Raw genomic sequence first — 26145 nt, 5'->3', positions numbered from 1 at the left:
ATGGTGGTTGTGGAGGGAATATTCAAAAATATGCTGGGGAGATTTGCAAAGTTGGAGACATCAAGAATTAATATTGAAACAGAGAAACCACTACAACTACTATTGTGAGCCAAACCCGACTACCAAAGGCTCAACAAGCCATCTCTTTGGAGGAGTAGAATAAGAGGGGAATATACATTTCTGACAGTTTGGCTATTTTCACTAAATGTGATCGGTATTTTGTATACTATTGCTTAAATTTGTATAAATAATGGGGCGTGTTCAATGAAAGATTAGAGAGCAATTCATCAGCATTGACTTGACTAAGTAAAATTATGAGGCTCATAACAAAAACTCTCACTCAAAAGAGGACAGTCCAAACATAATCACCATTAAGAAAATATAATAAACATAATAAAAAAAAATTCTGTAAACTACATTAACAATGTTCTTTCATATAAAGAATCGTATAAAAACAATTTCCTAGAACTCGAAGGCTAAAATATCTTCGAATAAAATTTTTGCAAAAACATGCTTCTTCAAATGTAATCATAACTGCAAAAAGGACAAAAGCAAGACAATCATTAATTTTAGCTGTCTTCATGGTTCATATAGTTTCACACCATTGCATCCCTTTGTTTTAAACAAGGTCCAATATGCTTCCATCTCAAAGAAAAGTTTCTGATAAAAAAAAAACGGGTCGTCAGAGGGACCAAGGACCCATTCTTTGCCTCCGATAATATAGGTTCATCAATCTTCTACAAAAGATTTTACATGCCTACCTTTCTACTGGGCATCTGCCAGTGAGCGGGAAGGGGGGGCAATAAGCCTTACATACTCTTAAAAGGTTGGGAGTGGATGCTGAGGACCGTTGGAGGGCCAATCCTTAATAATCCCACCATACGAATTCAAAATCTTTGTCTATTTCCAGTTTAAACAAAGTGTGACGTACTAACTCTCTGATGAGAAGTTCAATTCAAAGAGGAGGTGAAGGGAGTCGGAGTCAGAATTTATACCTAAAAAGGACTAGAAAAGTAAATCATTTAAAAACACTAAGAAAAGTAAGAGTCATCTTTGTTGAACAGTTAACTACAGCCCAAAAGATTTTCCCATGAACAAGGATCTTTATGATCTAGGCGCAAGCAGGGTTAAAGTTCCTCTAGTTCAAGAATTTGCTGACGTGGGAAACATTGCAGCATACTTGTCCCCTCGACCATATATTGCACCATTTAAAGAATAAAGAGCTGGCACAAGGTAAGCAGGGTTTGGTAGTGGTAAAACTTCTGAAAATATGTCTCTTGGTTAATTGCTTTCAAGCAGATCTGGCAGATATGTGTCAACCAGATCTGGGCACTTCCATGTAAAAGTTGAAAAAAAAAACCACTGAAAACCTTGGTCTCATCAACCACAAGCCTAAGATATTTGCCCCAGAGTTTTTAAACCAATCAGAGGAAAAAGACTTACATTCCTTCCTGTTGAAAAATCAACAGGGGGGGGGGGGGTAATGTTATATTGGATGGTTCTATATTAAAAAGAATGCTGCTTGCTAGCATTTCTATTAATAAGTTGGAAGAGAAAAACAACTAAATGGAACTAGTCAGGAATACATCAAGTCAGCACTTGGCTTTTATTTAGAAAAAAATCAGTCTGCACTAAGTCTACATTTCTACATCTAGTCAGTCTGCACTAGGGACTGATTCAGACCTGATTCAGGATTTAGCTTTCAGTTTACAATCAAGAAAGGCATCTCCCAAGTTTCAACATATTTCTTTTCTATATACTAAGGCTGGGGAAAAACACGCTGGGGGAGACACATTGATCAAAAGTTAGTATTTGCTAACGTCTAGCCTATCAGAGGCAATGGTTATAGGAAAGACATTTAAAGGCAGAAATAAGTGGTTTTGTCTGTTCAAGAACACGCATGATTTAGATTTAACCAGAACAGGGGAAAAAAGTCCTTAAACAGATAAAGGAGGGCCTTTGCACAGGGGCCAGGATCTCAAAGGAAAATACATACGCAAATGACAGTTACAGAAGCTGCGAACATTTTGTTTGGCATAAGGTATTTAACTCCTGATGTCCAAGTTTCTGACAACATTTTAATTATTTTTTTCCCTCTTTCCGTGATGCATTTTGAAAATTTGAGCTTCAAAACAAGCGTTTCCTGTCAGCAGCGTTGGCCTGAAAGCCACTTTGTATGCCTCATCTGGGTTTTTATCACAATGTTCTAAATTTTGAATCATATAACAGTACTGAAAGATGATCAAAATAACAAAAATAAATCCTGTGGATACTGCTGATAAATCTATGCCAAATGAAAAGACTACATGGATATGTAAGCTTATTTTCACTTAATCTAGAATAGACTCTAGTAAGCAATTTATATCCTTTCTTGTTTTTCTTTTAACATAAAGTTGTTCCATAATTGCTTCAACAAGATATGCTTTTATTAATTAACATATTATTTAGCCTTCTGGAAGCATCTAGAGCTCACGCCATTTACTATAGCCTATATTCTTAGTTGATTACAATGAAACAATTTGAATTTTTATTCAGCATAACCTGCAAATAAAAAAAAATATATATTATTTTTTAAATGCAAAAGATATTCGATGATTGTTCATACAAATGAAAGGAATGGTGCTACCAGGATTCATTAGGTCAGAGACCAATCGCGTCAAAACATTACTGTTATCCTCATTTTACCTGAATAACCGAATTTTAAAATATACAAAAAGTCTATCCTATAGTTTGAAAACTAGCATGTATTGAAGAGTGTTTACACACAAGAAACTATCTTTTATACTCTTTCTCTTAAAAACATACCTTCTTCCTTTATAATAAATGAGCCAACGTGTACTAGAGCTGAGGAGCAAGAACTACTCTTAACAATATCCATATCAGTGCGCAAAGTAATGTTCAATGGCTCAGCAGCTTGGATGGCAACGGATTCTGAAAGAGAAAGGGAGTAAATGGCTCATAAAACAATCCAGAATTTCTGGATGTTCTTCTCTGTGATCCTAAAATGGGTGGAAAGTTGGAACACAAAACATAAGAGACTGCTTCTCATGAAATTTCCGAAAGGAACCGGAATTCCTGCACAACCAGGAAAGATAAATGAAAAGAAAAATGATCAAAAAGTTTTAAGTAGATGCCGAGATCCCAAACCATTTTTCTAAATATAAGAAGAAATGGCAACATATACTTAATAAGATGCTATACTGTATAAAGTATTTACCCAAACAAAATTTAGTACTTAGATGGGACAGGTAATGTTGCATTGTAAATAGGAAACGGAAGGGTCTTCAAATGAGGGTAATTTTTAAAATGTTTAGTACTTAATTAGTACAAAATTTAGTATAAAATTTGTACAAAATTTAGTACTTAACTAGTACAAAAAATAGTACTTAGATGGGACAGGTAATGTTACATTGTAAATAGGAAACGGAAGGGTCTTCAAATAAGGGTAATTTTAAAATGTTTAGTACTTAATTAGTACAAAATTTAGTACAAAATTCGTACAAAATTTAGTACTTAACTAGTACTAAATTAGTACAAAATTTAGTAGTTAGATGGGACAGGTAATGTTGCATTGTAAATAGGAAACGGAAGGGTCTTCAAATGAGGGTAATTTTTAAAATGTTTAGTACTTAATTAGTACAAAATTTAGTACTAAATTAGTACAAAATTTAGTAGTTAGATGGGACAGGTAATGTTGCATTGTAAATAGGAAACGGAAGGGTCTTCAAATGCAGTAGCGGATCCAGGGGGGGCGAGGGGGGCGATCGCCCCCCCCCTTGATTGGGCAAAAATTTCTATCATTAGATTTTCTGTGACTTGATTGTGATATCAACGCTTGGATCAGCGCATCTTTGAAAATGATCGGACAAAACTTGGTCTGTCTGGCTTAAGTCTTTGGGAAATTGTTTAAAGTGTTTGGTGTCACCCTAACTTACAAAGCGTCTTGAAGCTTGTCATCTCGTAAATTGTTGAAGCTTCAAAAAGTGTACTCGTCAAAGCCGGTTTCTTATTCAATAACTAAGCAAAAATTTTGAAATGTCTCCGATAACACATACGTCTTAGGGTTCGTCGCGATTCTAGAAAGGTTGGAAAAGTATAAAATTTTTGGATAATATTAACCAGTTATGATGTCGAAGCGAAAGCAGATAACTCTCGACAACTTTTTGGTTCGGAAGCTAAAGCTAGGCAAGTGGACGCCGTAACTAAAGATAGAAATAATGAGAGTTACAGTGTTAGTAGTGATTCCAGCGCTTTGACTAATAGTGAGATAGTGCATGATTCGTTAGCATCAATCAAGAGTGTGGCCCCAAGCCTAACACAAACATCGAAAATATAAGCACTTTCTACGGAAATGATATTGGAAACTATATCGATAGAATTGAAAAACTGGAGAACCGTAAACGATATGAATGACATCATAGTATTGGGATTCCACTGTCTAAATAAAGCTTCCCCTGTTCAGTTCACTGGAAGTAAGACAGAGATGATTAGATACTTTTAATTTTTGTTTGCTTAAAAAAATTCCATGGGCAAGTACTTTCGAACAAAATGAAGTGCTTACTCTGTAAATAGTGTGCTTTGTTTAACATTCGGGGGGTTGGAGGTTCCAATCAATTGCAAAAGTTGGTAAAGAAGCCCCTCGTGACTTTTGCTAAGCTAACTGGAAAAGACGGTAACTTGGTGTCTTATGAAAATAATCAGTATCACCACGATTCAGTTGACGCAGTCAAACATTTGTTTCCTAAATATGACAACCCTGAAACCAATATTTTAAGCCTTGTAAACCAGCTACGTAGCCGACAAGTGCAGAAAAACACAGCGAGATTGAAGCCACTTGTAGAATCAATTGTTTTCTTGGGTTGACAGAACATTGCTCTTTGTGGCCATAGAGATGATGGAGAATTATTGGCAGAAAAGGACCCATTGACAAACGAAGGGAACTTTCAAGAACTTTTAAGGTACCGTGTAAATAGTGGCGATATCACTTTAAGAGAACATTTGGAAAGATCAGGTGCAAATGCTATTTATATAAGCAAAACAACACAGAATGAATTAATTGAATGTTGTGCCAAAGAGAGTCTTAAAGAAATTCTTGCACGAGTTCATTCTGCCAAGTTCTACAGTCTGGCTTTTGATGAAACAACGGACGTGTCGAAAAAATCACTAATGATTATTGCCCTTTGCTAAAAGTACAAGTGCAAAAGATGCGATGATTTCGTTGGTTTTTTATACCGACAGGAAAAATGTTGCTCGGACAGCATTGGAAACTTCGAACCGACCATTAAAGGGAAAACACTTGGACATGTTGTCCAATTTTCTTCGATTACTTCGGCCAGACTCGGAAAATGGTTTTGGCATAGGCACTGGTGGATATGCTATGATGGTCTCAGAACATTGTGGTGCTGTAAATGAAGTTCAAAAGGTAGTAAAAAATGCCTTGCGTTGCCCATGTTTCAACCATGCTCTAAGTCATGTCAAAAACTTCTTCTATCCAGAGTGTTAGAAACTCCATCGGAGTAATAAAAAAAGTAGTTGCTTTTTTTTGGTGCTTTTGCAAAGTGCAATTACGTTTTAAGCAGAATAATGAAAGCACAGCTATCTGGCATGCGTGAAACGTGCTGGATAGAAAGGCATGATTCCATGATGCAGTTTGTGTTAGAGCTCCCTAAGATAGTGGAAGCTCTTGAGATCTTCAGTGGCTGGGCATAATGCACAACTGGAGCCAAAGCAAAATCAGTATTGATTGCTGTCACGTCCTACGACCTGATTGTAATTATTTACTCTTTTAATACCACATCTGGAATGATTTTATCGCTCATTTGGCTATTTAGGAAGCAGAGCTTATACCTTGCGTCTACAGCACTCTATGTTAACGAATTTCTCGCTCAGCTCCAAGTGAAGAGACAGGAGAGTGAAAGCGAGTTTAAAAACACATTTGACGAGGTAACTAAAGTGGCAACCCAGCTAGGTTTAGAAATAACAGTCCCAAGGATAGCGAAAAGCAAATAAATCGGATTCATGTACCATTCAATTCACACGAAGACTAGTATATACGGTCAGTTTTTATTCCCCCATTGGACACGCTCATTTTAGACTTAAAAATCCGTTTTGTTGTAGAAATACTGACCACTATCAACCTCAGTATTTTCTTGCCAATAAATTATACGGAAACGAAGAAACAAAAAATGGCTAATATGATTCATGACTTGTCGTAGCGATACTGGTCAGTAATGGGTTTCCCCTCCCAATCGGTTTGTGAATCTACCCTGGCCAGAGAAGCGACAATATCGAAAACTCGGTGGCTTCGTCTGAGAGAAAGCAATGCAGGCACAGGTAGAATTCCTGAAAAACTAGGGGAAACTTTACAGAAACAGAACTGTGATGCTGATATTTTCCCCAATATTTCAGCGCTCTTGCAGATTCTCATAACCCTCCCTGTCAGTGTGGCATATGTTGAACGAGGTTTTTCTACCTTGAGAAGATTGAAAACGTGGCTAAGAAATAAAATGACGGAGAAAAGACTCACCGGACTTGCAATTCTTCATGTTCACCGTGATATTGACATAAGTTTAGAAAGTGCTATTGATAAATTTGCTAATAGTGGAAATAGGAGGCAATAATTTGTTATATAATATTGATAGTGTTTCTATGAATGTATTTTTGTGGATAGCTCTATACAACCGACAGCTAAATGACGAATAAAAGCAGAGACATGAAACTTTCAATATTAGTAAGGGACTTTAGGCTTAATTTAGAATGGTAATTTTTTGCAAGGAGTAGCCCCCCCCCTTCCTAAAATCCTGGATCCACTACTGTTCAAATGAGGGTAATTTTTAAAATGTTTAGCACTTAATTAGTACAAAATTTGTACACAATTTAGTACTTAACTAGTACTAAATTAGCACAAAATCTAGTACTTAGATGGGACAGGTAATGTTGCATTGTAAATAGGAAACAGAAGGGTCTTAAAATAAGGGTAATTTATAGAACTTCTTATTTTATAGTTCCTGACTTTGATCCCGTTAAGAAGAGTCATCTATTGTATGCAAAACAGAACCCAGGACCAACCAAGTGTCTATCACAGTAAACATAATTTTTGCTTTTAAGGTTGGAGAGAAACTTTCGCAAGACATCCAGATAGCCAGAAAACTTGGACTAACATATGATTCAATTCCTGATGCAACCCATCAGGAAAAAGTTTCACAAATCACTAGAAATGTAGAAATAATTTTTTAAAGAAAAACTACAGTTGTGAAGGAGTCATTTTTAGGATTCATTCAGTTCGTGAAAAAGATGCAGTTGGTATTGCGGATATATTACTGCAATAATTTGAGAAGGAAAGATCATTGTTTGAAGGTTGCTTATGTCAATGCTATTCCCTAAAGTCAAATCTTTTTGCTTTTTTTCTTTTTTTACCTAAGTTAGACAACGAGGTTTTTCAAGGATTATTCTGCATAAAAAAAAAGATGAAGAAGATATTATGATGGAAGTGAATAGAAATAAGTTTTCTAAAATTCATCCCTGAATTTTCTACAAAAATACAAGTAAACAAATGCTATTTACTTGAAATTAATTAAAAAACTTTTTTACAAAATAAGTTTTTCAAAGAAAAGTAAAGAACTCCATTAAAAAAAAAATGAGCAAAAATAAAATCAAATGTTTTACCAATCTTGAAACTGCCTCAAATCAGCAACGATGAAAAAATTAAACCCCAACCGAACAGAAATTGCAGCAAATAACAGACTCAAACTCAGAAGGAGCAGAAATTGACGAGCTTAGGGCGCACAACCCCTATGCCTTCCCAAGGTTAGAACATAATTTGCACTTTATTGAAAAATTTTTAATGTTTTTACTTTTATAACTTTAATAAATCAAATAATATTAACATTTTGATTACTAAATATCAGTATATGTATATTAAACTGACAATCCACATTTATTTGTATTTTTTTTTCAGTAAAGTACAAATTATGTTCTAAAAAATTTTGATTGGATGTGTTTGGGGAAAAGGTGGGCGAAAGAGGAGGGTTAGTTGCCCTCAAATCACTTTCGAGACTATTAAAAAGGGCACTAGCCCTTTGAATTCCCAATCGAATGATCCATTCTTCAAGTTTTCATTCTTCAAGCATTCTTCACGACAAAGATTTCAATAAAAACTTATATGCCCCCAGGGCATAATTTATAACCCTTGCCCTGAAGACTGTGGGGGCAGTGTTCTAATCAAAGGTATAATTTTCTTAAATTTAAACTGCGTGGGAAAATATGGCTATCCCAAAATTTCGATTGGATGTTTTTGGGGAAATGATGGGCGTGGAATGGGTGTTAGTTGCCTTCCAATCACTTTTGACTATTAAAAAGGGCACTAGCTATTTCAATTTCCAGTCGATTGTGCCCTTTTTGAAGTTTCTACAACAACACGTTTTATAGAAACCTTATATGACTCAAGGGCATAACTTATAACGCTTGCTTTGAGGGCTGTGGGGGGGGGGGGGGGTGTCATCCTCAAAGCCTCAATTTCCAGACCTTTTAAATACGTTGAACAAAATAGCTATATCAAAATTTTTATTGGATGTGTTTGGCGAAAAGGTGGGCGTTAGAGGGGGGTTAGTTGCCCTCCAATCACTTTCGACTATTAAAAAGGGCACCAGCCCTTTGAATTTCCAGTCGAATGAGCCTTTTTTGAAGTTTCTACGACACTTCCTATAAAAACCTTATGTGCCCCCAGGGCATAACTCACAAACCTTGCCCTGAGGGCTGTGGGGGAGTGTCCTCCAAACATAATCTCTATCAGGAAATCAATGACGCTGTACAAAACGGCTATCTAAAAATTTTGATTGGATGTGTTTGGGGAAAAGGTGGGCGTGAGAGGGGGGTTAGTTGCCCTCAAATCACTTTCGACTATTGAAAAGGGCACTATACATTTGAATTTCCAATCGAATGAGCCCTTTCTCAAGTTTCTAGGACAAAGATTTCAATAAAAACTTATATAACCCCAGGGCATAACTTATAACCCTCGCCTTGAAGACTGTGGGGGCAGTTCCCTGCTCGAATGTATAATTCCCAGAATTCTAAACTGCGTGGAACAAAATGATTACCTCAAAATTTTGATTGGATTTGTTTTGGGAAATGGTGGGCCTGGAATCGGTGTTAGTAGCCTTCTAATCATTTTCGACTATTAAAAAAGCCACGAGCTATTTCAAATTATAATTGAATGAGCCCTTTTTGAAGGTTCTTCGAAATCAATGCCTATAAGAACCTTATATGCCACCAGGGCATAACTTACAACCCTCGTCATTAGGGCTATGAGAAGGGTTGTCATATTCAAAGACCTAATTCACAGAACTTTTAACTACGTTGAACAAAATGGCTATCTTAAAATTTTGATTGGATTTTGATTTGAGATGTGCGGCGCTATTGCGCTGCCTATGATGGGTGTCTTGAAACATATCTTTTATACTCAACACGACAGATTTGGAAATTTTACTTATATAGTATATTTTGCTTCCTTTGCTCGATTTCATCTCGCATGTGCACAGATTTAAAATACGGAAATGTATATGTTACTGCAGCTTTCTTGACATTTATACAGTCTACTGTTAACAAAATCAAAGTTGTTAATATTGACTTCAAATGGGGTTCATTTGTGAAATAATATTGATTAATTAATGTGGTTATTTGCTTCATAAACACATATAAATTCATTGCCTATCACGATGAGTGACATGGTGTTTAGCTGCAGGGGATTAGCAATGTTTCCAGGGATCTTGTTATTAATTCCGTTTGAAGCAATGCTTTTTGCAAAAAATTATAATATTAAAAAATAAAATGACACTACAATGTGACATCCTTCAGCAACGATGTTTCATCAGCTCGAAGCAAAGCTTTTTTATCAAAACTGATTAAATCCCTAATTAATTAAAAGTCACTACAAACAAGAGCTGGGCTACAGCCTCCTTCCCTAACTGTAAATGTCTAAACTAAACCATCGATTTTTAAATTTTCGTAGGGGGAAGGAATTTTGGTACTTGTGTATTACGCGCCACTCACTCAAATTTACGCTGTGTAAAATTCAGGAACACGCCAGTTTTGTTTTAGTTTCTTCGTTACTTTAGAAATAAATTTGGAATAAAGATTTGCATATTAGGGGGGGGGGAATGTAGCGAGCCTGCATGCAAAATGTGTTTGGTACAATTATTCTGCATATTAGATAGATATATAAATAAGTGTATCATCATAAAACACTTAAATAAAACACTACATTAGCTAATAGTAGTACTTAATACTTGGAAAAACGGTCATTTAAAATACGGAAATGTATATGTTACTGCAGCTTTCTTGACATTTATACAGTCTACTGTTAACAAAATCAAAGTTGTTAATATTGACTGCAAATAGGGTTCATTTGTGAAATAATAATGATTAATTAATGTGGTTATTTGCTTCATAAACACACATAAATTCATTGCCTATCACGATGAGTGACATGGTGTTTAGCTGCAGGGGATTAGCAATGTTTCCAGAAATCTTGTTATTAATTCCGTTTGAAGCAATGCTTTTTGCAAAAAATTATAATATTAAAAAATAAAATGACACTACAATGTGATATCCTTCAGCAACGATGTTTCATCAGCTCGAAGCAAAGCTTTTTTATCAAAACTAATTAAATCCCTAATTAATTAAAAGTCACTACAAACAAGAGCTGGGCTACAGCCTCCTTCCCTAACTGTAAATGTCTAAACTAAACCATCGATTTTTAAATTTTCGTAGGGGGAAGGAATTTTGGTACTTGTGTATTACGCGCCACTCACTCAAATTTACGCTGTGTAAAATTCAGGAACACGCCAGTTTTGTTTCAGTTTCTTCGTTACTTTAGAAATAAATTTGGGATAAAGATTTGCATACTAGGGGGGGGGGGGATGTAGCGAGCCTGCATGCAAAATGCGTTTGGTACAATTATTCTGCATATTAGATAGATATATAAATAAGTGTATCATCATAAAACACTTAAATAAAACACTACATTAGCTAATAGTAGTACTTAATACTTGGAAAAACGGTCATTGAAAAAAAAAACTTAACACTTGGAAAAAAACACTTAAATGAAACATTACATTTACTTTATACTGGAATTTTTCTTTCTTTTCTGTTAAAAAAATTTTCATCTACCTCGCTATTCTTCTGTAATTTTTTTGTGGTCATATACCTAGAAAGAATTGTTTTATGACTTAAAACTGTCAAAATACTTTAGGGCCCCCCCCCCCCTTATGTGCAAATATATAGCCTGAATTATATATTTTTCATATATTCTGTCTTGTCTCACGCTAAGCTGAAAAAAACTAACTAAGAAACCGGTTTGTTCTTGAGTTTTACACAGAGTAAGCTTGAGTGAGTGACGCATAATACACAAATATCAAAATTCCTTCTCCCTGCGGATATTAAAAAAAATAAAACTCAAATAAAATTCTCAAATTTGGAAAGCCTTATTTTCGACGGGAAGGGGGGGGGGGGTATTCTCCACAGGGGGGGTATTCTCTAGGGGTGTATTTTCCTCAGGGGGGGGGGGGTATTTTCCGCTGGGTGGGGTATTTTCCGCAGAGGAATTTTCCGTGGGAGTAATCACCGTGGAGGGGGAGGTAAACGCCTAGAACCATATGTCTTGAATAGTCCATGGAAAGAACTAATAGAATTAAACTGGATGTTTGATACATAATGATATTAATTGCTGAAAGCTCAGAAGTTCAAGATTTTATTTCACTCTAATTTTTATTTAGTTTTCCATGTTTTAAGTACAAAAGAAAATATTTGAAATATAGTTCCTTTTCAGTGAAGCGCCAATGACGCAGTAGGCTTTAGAGTTTTACAGTTAGGGATGAAGGCAGCAGTCAAAGTCTTGTTTGTAGTAATGTTTGTTCGTTTTAAATTTGATTTTTTGTTCGTTTTAAATTTGTTCGTTATATATTCATTTATATTAGTACTTGTTGTATGTTTGTTTGCTTTGATTTTGTATCTAATGTCGGTGGGTTTCGGGTTTCATTTATTCTTTAATGGTAGTTTCTTGGCCTTTATGGGAATTTATTTTTTTTAATCCTAGAAATAACTATAGGAATTTATTTCTGCTGGTCTTAAGTTTAATATGGCTCCTTATTATTATTTGAAAAAGATCTTTTTCAGCAAGTTTTTTTTTTAATTAGGTTCTGTTCGTTTTTGATTGTCAAAGTTTTAAGTTTTTAACATTCTCCATTTCAACATTAAATTGTTTGTCAACATTAAAGTTCCATTGAAGTATCAAAACATCAAAGTGGTGTTTTTTTTTCAACATCACAGTTCCAAAGTCCAACATCCCCCTCAACATTCCCTGTTGAAGGACCCTGTTGGAGAGGGGGGGGGGGGGGGCTGGTTGCCCTTTGATCACTTTTGACTCTTAACAAGGGCACTAAAATTTTCAATTTCTAATCAAAGTTTATACAACCACCTTTCCATAAAAACCTTATAGGTCAACAATAAGCAACTTGCATAGCTTACAGCCCTTGCCCTGGGGGAGCTGAGGAGGATTCAATCCCGGAGGCAAAGTTTTTTGGTCCTTGGACTATTGTGAACAAATTAGCTATTTCCAAATTTCTATCGGATGTATTTGAGAAAAAAAGGTGTGTGTGTGGGGGGGGGGGTTACCCTCCAGTCACTTTCGACTTAAAAATGACACTAAGACTTTTGATTTCCAATTAAATAAGCCCCCTCCCAGGTTTATATGGCCATCCCTTCCATAAACACCTTATCAAGAAAGAAAACAAGCGAAAATGGGGTTTTTAAAGACCATATGAAAATACTGACAAAACACAACCCAGCGAATATTTCGAGGGGAAAAACACCTCTCTTCTTCAGCGCGAAACAAAATAAATATATTCGATGAGAGTGCTGAAAAAAAAAATAAAAGGCGGAAAGTCAATAGGAATGAGAAAAAAACGAAAAATTTAAAACATGAATAAAATTCAATAAAAGCCAAAAATTACAGGAATTAAAAACAAATACCTAACAACCATAAAAGTGAGTCATTCACCAATATCCGCGATTTGCAAAAAAAAAAATCCAAAAATTTTGAACCGCCATAGACGGATACTAACAAATAACTGAGAAATAAAAGAAAAATATTCATTTACTCAAAACAAAACAAACCAGCATTTGAATGAGCTGGAGAACTATGTCATCTGATTTCTGATTTTAATAATTGAATTCCTTGCATACACTCTTTGAGACTTAAGGGGTTGTTAACCTGCCTGATTAAGTGATTGGGAAAGTGGTGCAAGGTTTATATCTGGGACTACTAAAGTATCGGCTTCTCTTTTGAGAAAACCGAAATATGACTCATTTACTCTTAAATCACCTGAATCCCTTTTCGTAGCTAGACCTAAATGTTGGTATTTATAAATCTCAACAACTTCTCAGTAGTGCTGAACAACACCTTTGTCATGCCAAATTAGGCTAGCTTGATTAAATAAAATAGTATGGTCTGGGTTTTCAAAAATGTGCTCTGCAAGGGCAGAGTCAAAATTTTCTACGTTTTTCCGTTTTTAAGTGTGTTATTAATTGAGATAGAGTGCTAAGTTAATTCACCTATCACCCGATAGGTGAAAACTCCGGTGTTTACAGAATTCCCTGCTCGTGTGGTCTTTGGTAAATCGGAAGAACTGATCAGCGACTTACGGATAGATTAACTACGGATGACTGGTTGCTTTTTGGTTAATTTGGACTCTTAAAAAAGAACTAAAACTTTCTCTCTTCAATTTCCAATCAAAAGAGCCAGCTCTAAAATTTATGCGACCATTCCTTCCACAAAAATTTACATGTTAACAATTATCAACTTGCATAAGTTATAGCCGTTTCTCCAGGGGTTGTGGGGCATTAGTCAACCCATCAGTTACAGCTTGACTTTTGGACTGTTTTGAACAAAATGGCTATCTCAATATTTTGATCATACACATTGGGAGGGGGGCGTGAGAGGGAAGGAAGGGAACTGGTTACCCTCAAATCACTTCTGACTCAAATAGCTAAAGTTCTTATGACCTTTGCTATAGACAATGCTATAGAGTTGGCTCTGAAATATCATGTTCACAAATGAAAAACAAAACAAAAATCAATTCAACTCAAGAAAAGAGATGTAAACAGTGCACTGCCAGCCTATTAGATGCAAGATTACGATCTTCAAACTTAGTCCATCAATAAGCTATGTCAATGTCATGTCAATGTCAATGTCATGTATGGCTATGTCAAGAAAAGAGATGTAAACAGTGCACTGCCAGCCTATTAGATGCAAGATTACGATCTTCAAACTTAGTCCATCAATAAGCTATGTCAATGTCATGTCAATGTCATGTATGGCTATGTCAAGAAAAGAGATGTAAACAGTGCACTGCCAGCCTATTAGATGCAAGATTACGATCTTCAAACTTAGTCCATCAATAAGCTATGTCAATGTCATGTCAATGTCATGTATGGCTATGTCAAGAAAAGAGATGTAAACAGTGCACTGCCAGCCTATTAGATGCAAGATTACGATCTTCAAACTTAGTCCATCAATAAGCTATGTCAATGTCATGTCAATGTCATGTATGGCTATGTCAAGAAAAGAGATGTAAACAGTGCACTGCCAGCCTATTAGATGCAAGATTACGATCTTCAAACTTAGTCCATCAATAAGCTATGTCAATGTCATGTCAATGTCAATGTGATGTATGGCTATGTCAAGTAAAGAGATGTAAACAGTGCACTGCCAGCCTATTAGATGCAAGATTACCATCTTCAAACTTAGTCCATCAATAAGCTATGTCAATTGCAAAGGGCCGGTGAAAATATTCCTCTACCTTCATGCATGAAATACCTTGGCTACAAGTGAGCTGAAACACCTTTGTTACTAAAACTAAATAACTAGCATTTCTTGTTTTGTAGCCCGTTGTGGCAGAAGTGTTTCTCCTGTCCGGAAACTGCCCCCCTGATAAGTTGGTATGGTGATGATTCATGTCATGCGGGCAATCCATGGCCATGGCCATGGTTAGGCCTCTTGATCTGACTCCCACCCTCCTACCCCACCTGGATTCTTGTGAATTTTCAAATTAATCCGTTTATTGTTTATTTTTTAACTGTTCTACCTAAAATATCGTGAACACTACCCAATTTCCTGCTATACTTAACATTCTTCATATATTTTGTATGTTGCTTGTTTAAAATCAAATATGTGTCCCCCCACAGGAAATTATCACTCACCTCTCTTGGTGACCATTATTTTCTTTGGAGGCTCTTGATACGTGCCATGTGTGACATCTTGGGGGTGACGATCAGATGATAGAAGGTCAGCAAGGGAATTTATGTAGTCAATAGCTAGTCGAAGAGTTTCCAACTAAAATTTGAATGGTACAAGATGATTAGCCTGGTGTCAATGATACGATCTCCATTTAGAGTGGAAAATTATGTAGATGGCAAACCTTCAATTCTTGCGAAAGTTTTCTAGGGAAATGAACCATTTTTTAGGTAGCATCAGTGTAAAAGATAAAACAAAAAGAAATAAGACGAAAAGAAATTTTTTATGTCCTAAGCCATTGGTACCATTATAAGAAGCTGATTTTGCGAAGTCTGGCATCCCTAAATTTAATGACTGTGATAACAAGAATGACTTCAATTACTTTGCATCCATTATTTGGTCTTCAACCATTTTATCCCAGTTTCTTGTTGCTCGAAAATCCTCTGCCCGAAATTACTTTGCCACACTACATTTCTATTTACAATTGTCAGCAAATGTGTCAAAAACGGGTATTTTTTTTAAGATTGACGCAAATCTAACCAAAAATTAACAATAACAGTTATTCTATATCGGATCTTGCTTAAATTTGAATTTTCTATCGTTTTTCTTTTTTTATAGCGTTTTGTTGTGTTTTTATGTGTATCTTTTGTTTGTTTTTTCTTTTTTTTCCGTTGATTAAGGCTTCCAGATGTAAAGCCGAAACATTTAGACCATTATTTAGAGTATTATATTATTCTTTTTTTTTTTTTTTTTTTTTTTCAGTGTTTCATTAATAATTATTACCTGTTTCTTATAAATTATCATCACAGCAATTTCGGGCAAAGGATTCTCGGATCTGAATTTCCTCCATTTGACGATCAGGTCACCTGATTGGCGTGAAGTAGTTTTTCTACCTTTTTTTTCCGTGCATACACTTTCATATTGGCAAAACTAAACCGACCATTGTCTCAACTACAGAACTAAGAAGTTTTAAATTCCGACCAGAAACCCCTCAAATATGATTTACAGCATTACAGCATACATTACAGCCTTACAGCATATAGTTACATCATTGAAACCTCCAACATTTTTTGTGTCACTATCTTGATCGATTGAAAAAAAGTCGTAGATTATCGAACAGGTTGTGGTGACAAAATTATAAATAAAGAGTAACTCGGCCTCTAACAAACTTGTTAATCTTTCATTTGAATGTGCTGTTTTTCTGGATGCTCTCAAGCGTGCTCGGATTATTGTTTTGTATAAAGGTGAACCAAGAAATGATCCGGCAAATTATTGACCAATTTTAATTTTATCAGTATTTTGTAAAATATTTGAAAAGGCTAAGCTTTCTCGTGTCCTTACCTTCTTAAAATCTAAAAATTTTCTTCATGATTTTCAATTTGGTTTCCGAATGAAGCACTCCACTGAACATGCCTGTATGACCCTTTTGAATTTTATTCATTCTGTGTTAGGTTCGGGATTGATTCCGACTGGTATATTCCTGGATATTAGTAAGGCTTTCGATTCCTTAACCAATGGAATTCTTCTATCAAATAAGTCTCATTTTGACATAAGGGGAAATGTTTTTTTTTTTGCTGGAGTCTTGTTTGAAGGATATGTTAATTTCTCTTGGTCCTCTTGTCCGTTAACCCTTACAAGTCAACCTTCGTATTCCCCAGGGATCAGTTTTAGGGCATGTGTTATTTTTGATGTATGTATATGTCATTTATTAGGTTATAAGAACACAGAAAATTTTTAATTGATGTGTACTTTGTCGTCCTGAGCCTTCCCTTGCCCATAGTGACAATTATAGTTTGCCCTCTTCTAATGTCTTTTTTTGTTTTGCTAGTGACAGCACACTTGGAACTTTGGGAAACTACGAATCCGAGCTTCGATTGAATTTGGAAAATTTGTTTGAGAGGGTGATTTTGTGGCTTGGTGCTAATTACCTTACCCTAAATTTTTCTAAGCCCAGTTTTTTTATTTTTTCGCGTGTTTCTCAGGTTTATCCCGTTATCAGAAATTCACCAGCCAAATGGAATAATTCATAGATCTAAAGACCGATATGTTCGTTATTTGGGAATTCTTGTTGATGAAAACCTATCTTTCAAACGTCACATTGATTTTATTAAAATGAAGATATGCAGGAGTCATGGTATTTTACGGAAACTTAGTCATACTTTTCCTGGATCAATTTTGAAAATCACTTTTCACTGCTTAATCCAATGTTACGTTTCTTACTGTCCAATTGTGTAGATGTCAACTTTTCCTTCACCATTAAAACCACTTTCTCAGGTTTACAATAATGCTAGAAACCTCATTCAGGAAACTAATCGTTCATTAGTTATACCATTACTTGATCTTGAGTCACTATACATTCTTTCATGTGGATGTTTTACTTTAGCTCAACTTCATGGTGACCTCCCCCGGCCCCTAAGTGTTCCGCTATCTTTTACCTCTGATCAAAATAGTTATAATCTTCGTAATATGACAAATAATGTTCAAGTTCCATTTACTCCTTGCATAAGGTCAGATTTTAATCCTCTAATGGCGTGTTATATTGTTTGGAATAAGTTGCCTGAATCAGCTCGAGGGTGCCACTCATTCGGTTTGTTTAAAAAAAAATTTAAAAATTCTTTGGCTTCGTAGAAGTTATTTTTATTTTATGTTTTTATTTTATTTTATTATTATTTTTTTGAGTCTATTTAATCTAATTAATTAATTTAGTTTATTTATTTTATTTTTTCTATATTTCCTTTTCTTCTCCTTCGTATGTGAGTAAGTGATCATTTTAAATTTTCTTTTGTTTTTTATTTCTGAGTAAGCAACTCATTTGTCTTCCCCCTTTGTACAGGCCAATGAGCCTTTGGGGGAATAATAACATGTAATATTGTATGTGTATCTAATGAAGAATAAATCTTATCTTATCTTATGATTACATTTAATGATAATTTGCGCATCAGCTATTATGAAGAGGGGCGATGGTTTGTTGTGCACACAGAGGGGAAGATACCTAGAACAGTGCATTTAAACACCTTAATTACCTAAGTTTCCATGAGGCTTCAGTTTAATGTAGCATGGGTAATGAAGGGGGAAATGGAAATTGATATCTAATCCCTCTTGATTCACGGGAATATTTTTGGCTTAGGCCTTCATTACTGGTGCTAGAGAGTGAAAGGCAACAGCTCCTCTCCCATTGCGCTAGTCTTTCTATTTAGCATAAACATCACATTGACAAGCCAAACAGCACCATAGTGGAACAGGATGGGGGGATCATGAGCCTCGCCACTACATTTCTCGGGGTTGCAAGTTTGAAGATTAGAAGTCACTTAGAATTTCCATCCATATGAAAAACAATATCCTCTCCATCCACCCAAAATTCTTTCGTAAGAGCATTATTAAGAGCTTATTCAACGAGTAAACTATTTATCGAAAATTACGCCTAAATATTAAGCTTTTGTCCAAAACTTAAATGCAACCCAACATTTTAATTCTTAAATACGGAACAAATTAAAGACCGATCGCTACCAATTAATTTATAATTATTAATACATATATAGATTCTCACTGTCGCTTGTCTTCTAAACGTAGACAATTTCAGCCCTTTCTTGATGTCATGACGTCCAAATGGACCTTAAATTAGAACTGGTGCCTTTGTAAAATATAATTTCTTTTTTTATTCGACCTTTAACTTTTGCCTCGGCTTGTCTTTTGTCATTATGAAAGACGTATCGCCGAACCTTTTGTTTTTTTTAGTTGTACAGGTGGTGAGAAAAAAACTACTTTTTCTTCCTACGATGTATCCAATCTATATTTTTAATTTTCAAAAGTATAGTAGGTATTGATGGCCTTATCCACATCAAAATACAAAATCCCATTTTCATGACTATCATTTTCAATTTGTTTGGTTCGTTACACCTCGGCTTATCTTTCGTCATTATGAAATGCATATCACCGAGCCTTTGTTTTTTTAACAAAAGTATGGGGCACGCGGCAAGCTTCTATATATATAGATTCTGACTGTCGCTTGTCTTCTAAATGCAGACAATTTGAGCCTTTTCTTGATGTCACAACGTCCAAATGAACCTTAAATTAGAAGTGGTGCGTTTGTAAAATTACATTTTTTTTTCGGACCTTTAACTTTTGCCTCGGCTTATCTTTTGTCATTATAAAAGACATATCACCAAACCTTTGCTTCTTTTAATTGTTCAGGTGGTGGATCTAAAACTTCTTTTTCTTCCAACGATTTTTCTAGTCCGGGTTTTTGATTTTACAAGGCATTGTAGGCATTGACGACCACCTTTGTTTCTTTTAATTGTTCAGGTGGCGGGACAAAAACTTTTTCTTTTACCTTGGCTTGTCTTCTGTCATTATCAAAGACATATCGCCGAACCTTTTTTTTTTTTTTTTAATTACTTAAAAAAACTTTTTCCACAAAATAAGTTTTTCAAAGAAAAGTAAAGAACTCCATTAAACCAAAAATAAGCAAAAATAAAATCAAATAATCTACCAAGCGTGAAACTACCACAAATCAGCATCGATGAATAAACGAGACCCAAAACGAACAGAAATTACAATAAATAACTGAGTCAAACTCAAAACGAGCAGAAATTAACATGAGCAGGGTTCAAAACCCCTATTCCTTCCCAAGGCCAGAACACAAATTGCACTTTACTGAAAAAAAAATTAGTGTTTTTACTTTTATAACTTTAATAAATCAAATAATATAAACATTTTGATAAATAAATATCAGTATATGCATATTAAACTGACAATGCACATTCATTTGTATTTTTTTCAGTAAAGTGCAGATTATGTTCTGACCTTGGGAAGACATAGGGGTTTTGACCCCTATTCATGCTAATTTCTGCTCGTTGAGTTTGACTCGGTTATTTATTGTAATTTCTGTTCGTTTTGGGTTTCGTGTATTTATCGATGCTGATTTGTGGTAGTTTCACACTTGGAAGATTATTTGGTTTTATTTTTGCTCATTTTTGGTTTAATTGAGTTCTTTACTTTTCTTTGAAAAACTTATTTTGTGGAAAATCTTTTTTAATTAATATCTGTTCGTTTGATATTGACATAGTCTTTTCAGGGAAAAAGAAAATAATAGTTAAATCTTTTCATTTTTTTAAGACTTTACAGTTTGGCCTGCTATTTGTATGCTGGAGAAAATTTTTCAGCAATTTTTAACAACAGACGCCCTTTTAAAAATCTGGACACAAATAGTAGTGTTTAATTTAGTTTCATACCTCCTCTTCTTGACCTGAAATCAAAAACTTGATACCATTAGCAAAAAAAAATCTGTTTATTTCTGTGATAGCTTGGATACACTTACGCTATTTTGATTTAGTTTAATTTCAAAAGCAGAAGTAGTCCCTACAGATTGAAAATAATACCCTCAGTCGTTCTTAGTATACTGCTGAGATGCCTTTTTGGGAATTAGCATTAACGCTGTGCATTTTGATTTTATCTTAAGAAAACGTTTTGTTTTTATACATAATGGTATATTGGGAGGGGGGGGGTGGGTGAGGGATTAGCTGCCCTCCAATCACTTTCAACTATTAAAAAGGGTACTAGCCCTTTCTATTTTCAATCGAATGAGTCCTTTTCGAAGTTTCTACAACTCCTTCCATATGAAGTCTCCTGGTCTAAACAAACAATAAAAAAAACATACTACCCACATCGCTCTTTACTATAAAAATGTCAAGCCTTCCAACCACTTTCGACTATTTAAAAAGAGCACTAGCCCTTTCAATTTCCAATCGAATGAGCCCTTTTTGAGTTTCTAAGTCAACAAACAACAAAAGTACGAAGAACAATAGGGAAATCTTTTTGCAAGACAGTGGAGATAATTTGAATGAATATTTCGGCCCTATGTCCAAGGGCCGTCCTCAGCAAGACAAAAATATATGAAAGAAAAAAGACTCACAACAACATGCGACCAATAAAACCAAAAAGTAAAAATTTTTCAAAGCAGTCCTAGCATCCTTACTTCAGCGAAGTTCAACCAGGACTGATAAAAAGTAAGGTAAAACAAGGCGATTCAATAAGATGAAAGAAAAATAAATTAAAAACACGTTCTTATTGCTAATCCAGCCTTTTTGTCAGCTAACCTCAAAGGTCTTTTTGTGACCGGTTCTGACCGGGGGGGGGGGGGGTGTCATCCTCAAAGATATAATTTCCGGGCCTTTGAACTACTTTGAACAAAATGGCCATCTCAAAATTTTGATTAGATGTGTCTGGATAAATGGTGGGTGTGGAAGGGGTGTTAGTTGCTTTCCACTCACTTTTGACTATTAAAAAGGGCAGTAGGCATTTCAATTTCCAATCAAATGAGCCCTTTTTGAAGTTTCAACCATTTATGCCCCCAGGGCATAACTTAAAACCTTTGCCCTGAGTGCTATGGGGGGGGGGTTGTCATTCTCCCAAAAATATAATAAAAACTATAATTTCCAGAACTTTCAACTACGTTGAACAAAATGGTAATCTCAAAAGATTGGATGTGTTTGGGGAAATGGTGGGCGTGGAAGATGGTGTCAGTTGCCTTCCAATCACTTTCGACTATTAAAAGAGCACTAGCCGTCCCAATTTCCAATCGAATGAGCCCTTTTCAAAGTTTCTACGACAACTCCTTTGATACGAAGTGTCCTGGTATGGGAAAAAAATAATTCGATACAAAGTTCCCAAAAATGTTTGGGGAATGGTGGGCGTGAGAGGGGGTTAGCTGCCTTCCAATTACTTTCAACTATTAAAAAGAACACTAGCCCTTTGAATTTCCAGTCAAATGAGCCTTTTTTCAAGTTTTTATGACAACGCTTTCTATATACAACTTTATATGCCCCCAGGGCATAACTTACAACACTTGCCCTGAAGACTGTGGGGGGAGTGTCCAGCTCAAAGACGTAGTTTCCAGACCTTTCAACTGCGTTGAACATGAGGTCTATCTCAAAATTTTCATTGAATGTGTTTGGGGAAATGGTGGGCGTGGAAGGGGCATTATTTGCCCTCCAATCACTTTTGACTTTTTAAAAGTGCAGTAGCCCTTCCAATTTCCAATCGGATAAGCCCTTTTCGAAGCTTTTATAACAATGCTTTCTATAAAAACCTTATATGCCCCAACGGCATAACTTACAACCCTTGCCCTGAGGGGTGGGGTGGGGGGGGTGTCATCCTCAAAGACCTAATTTCCAGAACTTTCAACTACGTGAACAAAATGCAAATACATTCTCAGACCACACTGGCTATACATGACAAATGAAACTCAGAGAGGATAGAAACTAACAAAATGAAAAATAAAATCAAAAAGGGTGAAAAAACGAGGATTTTGTCAGCCAGTGGCGAACTATGAAGAAGACAAAATAAGCAAATATTTCGACAAGGACCTCCACCAAGTCGTCCTCAGTGCTAAACAAAAAAGAAGACAAAGAAAGAAAAAAAAACGAAAATCTAACCTTTCGAAGTTTACCCTACAAAGACAGAACAGACACTGAATAAAAACCAGGCAGGAATCAATGAAAAGAATTTACCAAGATGATTGGGCAAAAATGTTTTGCCGTGCAATAGTTTTATCTGGTCTACAGTTTCTTTTTTCATTAGATGTGCAAAAAGGTTCTTTTAAGTTATACCGGCTGAAAATATTGATTGGGTCCTTCAAAATTAAACTGTCCTAAATTGAGTTTGATGAAATATCTCCATTATCTCTATTTATTGCTAAATTTTTGTTGATGTATTTTTTATCTCAATTACCTCTTTAAAAGTTTTGGAACGCCATTTACAGTTGATATTAAGGTTGTTTCGTCAAAAAGAACTAGATGGGTCCGCTTTACGAAAATATGCGAAGCCAACGTCAAATCAAATTTGTCATTGTTATTTTTTAATCTCAGGGACTTATCTATTGAAGTTTTGTGCTCATTCAAACGTTCACCTAGTTGTTGATGGGTCCAACCAATGTAAAATTTTCCACAAGAATACGGAATTCTGTACACACCACGACCTAATACAGGATCATTTTTATTCTTTACTGATTTGAAAAAATGGTTGGCGTTTTCTTCTGTTTTGAAAGAGACAGAGAGATTATGTTTTGTGTAAATTTCTCCACGTTTATCGCCAAGTTTCGGGATGCACGGTAAAGCGATGAAAGTTTTTTTCTCAGTTTCCGGTTTAACTCAATCAAGGAGGACGACCTACCTATTTTGTTCTTCATCTGTTTGAATATTCTATCTATGATACTTTGAATAAGCTTGATTGGGTAACCAATGCAGAAAAGAATATCCTTGACATAATTTAATTTAGAATTTTTATAATTACTGAAACAAATTTCTTAAGCTCTATCAACTAAAAAGACTATTACCTATCTTTTCGCAGAAGTGTGGTGACGAGAAGGGAGATGTAGATATTGATCATTATGAGTTGAGTTCTTGTGTTTAGAAATTTAGAGACTAGGAATAGTTTTGATAATCAAAACATTCAAGAAAGGCAGCTTACCTGAATCTTCGAGTTCCATTGTGAAATGGAGATTCGAATCAAAAGAGTTCAAATGTGCCAAAAAATCTCTTAAAGAGTCTTGTCCACGTTCCCAAACAGAAAGGATATCATCAACGAAACGAAACCAGATAGAGTGTTTTAAGTGGAAACTATTCAAAGCAGACTATTCTATGAAATCCATGTAAAAATTTGCCAAATAAGGAGACAAGACAGTGCCCATAGATAAGCCCATTATTTGAAGGAAAAATTTGTTTCGGAATTTAAAATACGAGGAGAACTTGTTGCAAAGACGGACAAGGGTCATTATTGTATCAATTTCCAAAGTTTTGTAATCCGACCAAGCTGAATTTTCCTCTAAATTTCTTTGTAAGGCCTGCTCACATTTATGGACATCGCTTCATGCGATGTACACTTCATGCGATGTCCATAAATGTGAGCAGGCCTTACAAAGAAAATTAGAGGAAAATTCAGCTTGGTCGGATTACAAAACTTTGGAAATTGATACAATAATGACCCTTGTCCGTCTAGTGTCCTCCATGTGGAAATCGCTTGTACAGATGGTGGACAAATTCTTAGGGAACATGAAGGCAGTAATCCACGCCATATTCGTGAGCAGCAAGATAGAAGCCTTCACGAAACTCGGGTAGTTGATGAGAAGAAAGATTCATTTACTGTTCTCATGCATGGAGAATTTTCCTGAAAACCTTGGGCGGTGAGCGACGAGCAGGGAGAAAGATTCCATCAGAGCATACACCGAATGAAGGAGAGGTACCAGGGAAGGTTGAAATTTCATCATCGCTATCATTTTCGATTTTTACACGTTTTGATTCTCGCTGTCCAGGTTGATTTCACTGGGTAACAGCCAAAAAATCGCCAGGGGTTTCTCAACTGATTCAGACTAATTTTGTTGTTCTGAGTCAGAATATCGCATTTCATGTTGCTCATTCAGGTCAATTTTTTTTAGATACAGCCATAAACCTACTTGAGGAGTTATATGTATGCTAATATCAGGGGTATTGAGTTCAGTCATATTTTTCATGAAAATATATCGAATTACAACGTTATTTTATTTTTCTAAACTAGTGTATGCGTGTATCAAGTGTATCACGTACAGTGTATCACGTGTATGCGTGAACCTGCATTTTTCTATTTCTTTCACTTGATTGATATGCCTTTAGCACGACGGTCATGTAGGAATGATCCTGACGTTTTCTGCTACATATGTGGAGATTACACGCTGTCAGTGGACAGGAGGAACGTCACAGGATTTGCAAAGCAAACCTACGAGGCTTACTTCAAAGTCAAACTGGGTGAGACCAAGATAAGTCTTGGACACCGCATATGGTACAAACGTTGAATACCTCCGGTGGTGGACGAAGGGCGCGAAAAAAACACTGAAGGTTGGGATTCCAATGATTTGGACGGAGGCAGTACAAGAAGAAGACCTCGTGTACTGCCGAGATGTCGCCGGTCTTCTTGGTAAACTCGACGCTCCTCAATACGATCCGAGAGATAGGCGACTCTTCATTGACAGCAGCAAGCGCTTTTTGAAGTGTGTGCTCCTTCCTGACGGGAACCAGCTCGCCTCAATTCATCCTGTGCACTCCAAAACTCTCAAAGAAAAACGTAAAGTAGCGAAGAATGTACTCGACAGAATCCAATATGAACAGCAAAACTGGATCCTTTGCATCGATGATCGGTGAAATCGGTGCATCGATGAGACGGTGAACATCTGCATTGATGAGACGGTGAAATTTCTGCTTGATCAGTTGTCCGGGTCCACTAAGTACCTTTGCTTTAAATCTATGTTGGGCAGTCGAGACAGATCCCAGTACTATGTAAGGAAAGAATGACCGGCACCAGAGCAATTAGTACCTGGAGTGAGATACATCATAAACGAAACTCTTGTTGACTGGGAGAAGATATTGATCCCACCGCTACGCATGAAGCTTGAATTAATGAAGCATCTCGAGTACCCTCTGGACAAGGATGGGAGGTGCTTCAACTACCTGTACAGAGCATTTCCTCAATTGACCATTGAGAAGCTGAAGGCCAGAACTTTCGAAGGCCAGCGTTTTCGATGGCCCCAGAGATACGGCTTATAAAGGACACAGAGTTCGAAAACTCGATCAACACGCTAGTGTCCTCCACGTGGAGATCGCTTGTGCAGATGGTGAACAAATTCCTGGGGAACAACAAGGCAGTAAACCACGCCATATTCGTCAGCAGCATGATAGAGGCCTTCAAAAAACTCGGGTGTTTGATAAGTATAAAGATGCACTTCCTGTTCTCATGCATGGAGAATTTTCCTGAAAACCTTGGGCGATGAGCGACGAGCAGGGAGAAAGATTCCATCAGAGCATACACCGAATGAAGGAGAGGTACCAGGG

At 36.0% G+C, this 26145-nt stretch overlaps 1 protein-coding gene across 2 annotated transcripts in view; it reads right to left on the bottom strand.

Annotated features, from left to right (window-relative positions):
- LOC148950893 (uncharacterized) overlaps window positions 1–26145 on the bottom strand; it is a 150618-nt gene that overhangs the window by 98131 nt on the left and 26342 nt on the right. For both annotated transcript variants that reach the window (XM_089090499.1, XM_089090500.1), the window contains exons 3-4: window positions 15256–15388; window positions 2806–2931 (exon numbers count right to left, since the gene is read on the bottom strand). In XM_089090499.1, coding sequence (XP_088946625.1) covers window positions 2806–2931; window positions 15256–15388 — 259 coding nt within the window. The remainder of the gene's footprint in view (window positions 1–2805; window positions 2932–15255; window positions 15389–26145) is intronic.

The sequence above is a fragment of the Artemia sp. Qi Xiang Cuo genome, chromosome 6 (genome assembly GCF_049724085.1).
Source record: "Artemia sp. Qi Xiang Cuo chromosome 6, ASM4972408v1, whole genome shotgun sequence".
In the NCBI taxonomy this organism is placed as follows: Eukaryota; Metazoa; Arthropoda; class Branchiopoda; order Anostraca; family Artemiidae; genus Artemia; species Artemia sp. Qi Xiang Cuo.
Note: the sequence above shows the minus strand (reverse complement) of the source record. Positions and strands in the feature narration are given on the sequence as shown.